General features: G+C 62.9%; 1 protein-coding gene across 1 annotated transcript; it reads left to right on the forward strand.

Annotated features, from left to right (window-relative positions):
• The first annotated feature begins 244 nt into the window (after positions 1-244).
• Positions 245-1222, forward strand: LOC122702043 (olfactory receptor 10AC1-like). The gene has a single exon (XM_043915554.1). The coding sequence runs from the start codon at positions 245-247 to the stop codon at positions 1220-1222; it is 978 nt and encodes a 325-aa protein (XP_043771489.1).
• Positions 1223-1731: the final 509 nt, after the last annotated feature.

Consider the following 1731-nt stretch of genomic DNA (forward strand, 5'->3'; position numbering starts at 1 on the left):
TGCCTGGAAAAGCAATGGGGTGCAGGAGGCCAGAAGGGAGGGTGGACCATGGCTCCGAAAGTCTTGAATTTCTGGAGGATGTTGAGGCTGCTGGAAACGAGGTGGAAAACACTGGGTTGGGGAGAAAGCGCTGCATCCCTAGGGTGGGTGCAGGAAGGGAAGCAATGCGTGGGCCAGGGAAGGCAGGCGTAGGACGAGCCAAGGAGAAGAGAAGGCCCCGCTGCTCCTTGCCCAGGTCCCAACGATGAGTCACTGGCCCGAGTCCAACGGGAGCGTCCCATGGGAGTTCGTGATCCTGGGCTTCTCAGGGTGGCCCCCGGAGCTCCGGGCGCTGCTCTTTGCCCTCCTCCTGCCGCTCTATCTGGCCACGCTGACGGGGAATCTGCTGATCGTGGGCCTGGCCGTGGTGGATGCCGCCCTGCACACCCCCATGTACTTCTTCCTGGGGGCCCTGTCTGCCGTGGAGGTGGCCTATACACTGGTGCTGACCCCGCCCATGCTGGCCGGCTTCCTCCTGCCACCCGGGGGCCAGGCGGTGGGCCCCTCCACCTGCGCCGCCCAGATGGGCCTCTTTGTGGCGCTGGGGGGCTCCGAGTGCCTGCTGCTGGCGGCCATGGCCCTGGACCGCTACCTGGCCATCTGCCACCCCCTCTACTACCCCCAGCTCATGACCGCGGGGCTCTGCTGGTGCCTCCTGGCCTGCTGCGGCCTGGGGGGCTCTCTCCTGGCCTTGGGCCTCACCACGGCCATCTTCCAGCTGCCCTTCTGCCACGGGGGCCTGGTCAACCACGTCTTCTGTGACCTCCCGGCAGTCTTGGTGCTGGCCTGCGGCGACCGGGACCTTCAGGAGTACGTCCTGCTGGCGGCCTGCCTGCTGCTGCTGGTGCTGCCGCTGGCCCTCATCCTGCTCTCCTACACCCGGGTGCTGGCGGTCATCCTCGGCGTGGGTGGGGCCGCGGGCCGCCGCAAGGCCTTCAGCACCGTGGCGTCCCACCTGACAGTGGCCGTGCTGCACTACGGCTGCGCCACGGCCATGTACGCCCGGCCCCTGCGCAGCCGCTCCCTGGAGGAGGACAAGCTAGTCTCGCTCATCTACATCAACCTCACCCCGCTGCTCTACCCGGCCATCTACACGCTGCGGAACCGCGACGTGCAGGGCGCGCTGTGGCGGGCCGTGGGCCCCAGGACGCCAGGCGCCACCCACCAGGCTGATGTCACCTAACGCTGATGCCAGGTGGGGTCTATTCTGAAGTCCCCTCTCCTGGGCGGAAACCTCACATTCCAGAGCCATCTATGATTCCCCAAGGCCTACTGGACACAACCTGGAGGCAGCAGACAAGGACCCCAAAATCAGGCTCCAGCCTAGTTCTTCTGCTTCTGTGGACATTTTGAGTGGATAGATCTCTCTGAGGGGGGTACCGACCTGCGCATTGTAGGGCCCTCAACCGCATCCTTTGTCTCTACCCACGTGGCACACAGCACTCCCCTACCCAAGTTGTGATGGTCAAAAATGTCCTCACACGTTGGCAAACATGCCTTAGGGACAAAGCCACCCCTGGTTGAGAACACCTGCTCTGAGTCGTAGCCACACAGTATCTTTTGAAAAGGAGTGAGTATTCACGTAGGAGAAGTCTATGGCAGCACTGTTTATAATAGACAAAAACTGGAAATGATCCAGATGTTCACGAACACAGAATGAATACAGCCAGCTTGTGGCAGGACTACCCTGGC

This window comes from Cervus elaphus, chromosome 10 (genome assembly GCF_910594005.1).
Source record: "Cervus elaphus chromosome 10, mCerEla1.1, whole genome shotgun sequence".
Lineage (NCBI taxonomy): Eukaryota > Metazoa > Chordata > Mammalia > Artiodactyla > Cervidae > Cervus > Cervus elaphus.

Excerpts from the sequence above, each read along its gene's own strand:
- LOC122702043 (XM_043915554.1), top strand. The coding sequence starts at position 245 with ATGAGTCACTGGCCCGAGTCCAACGGGAGCGTCCCATGGGAGTTCGTG.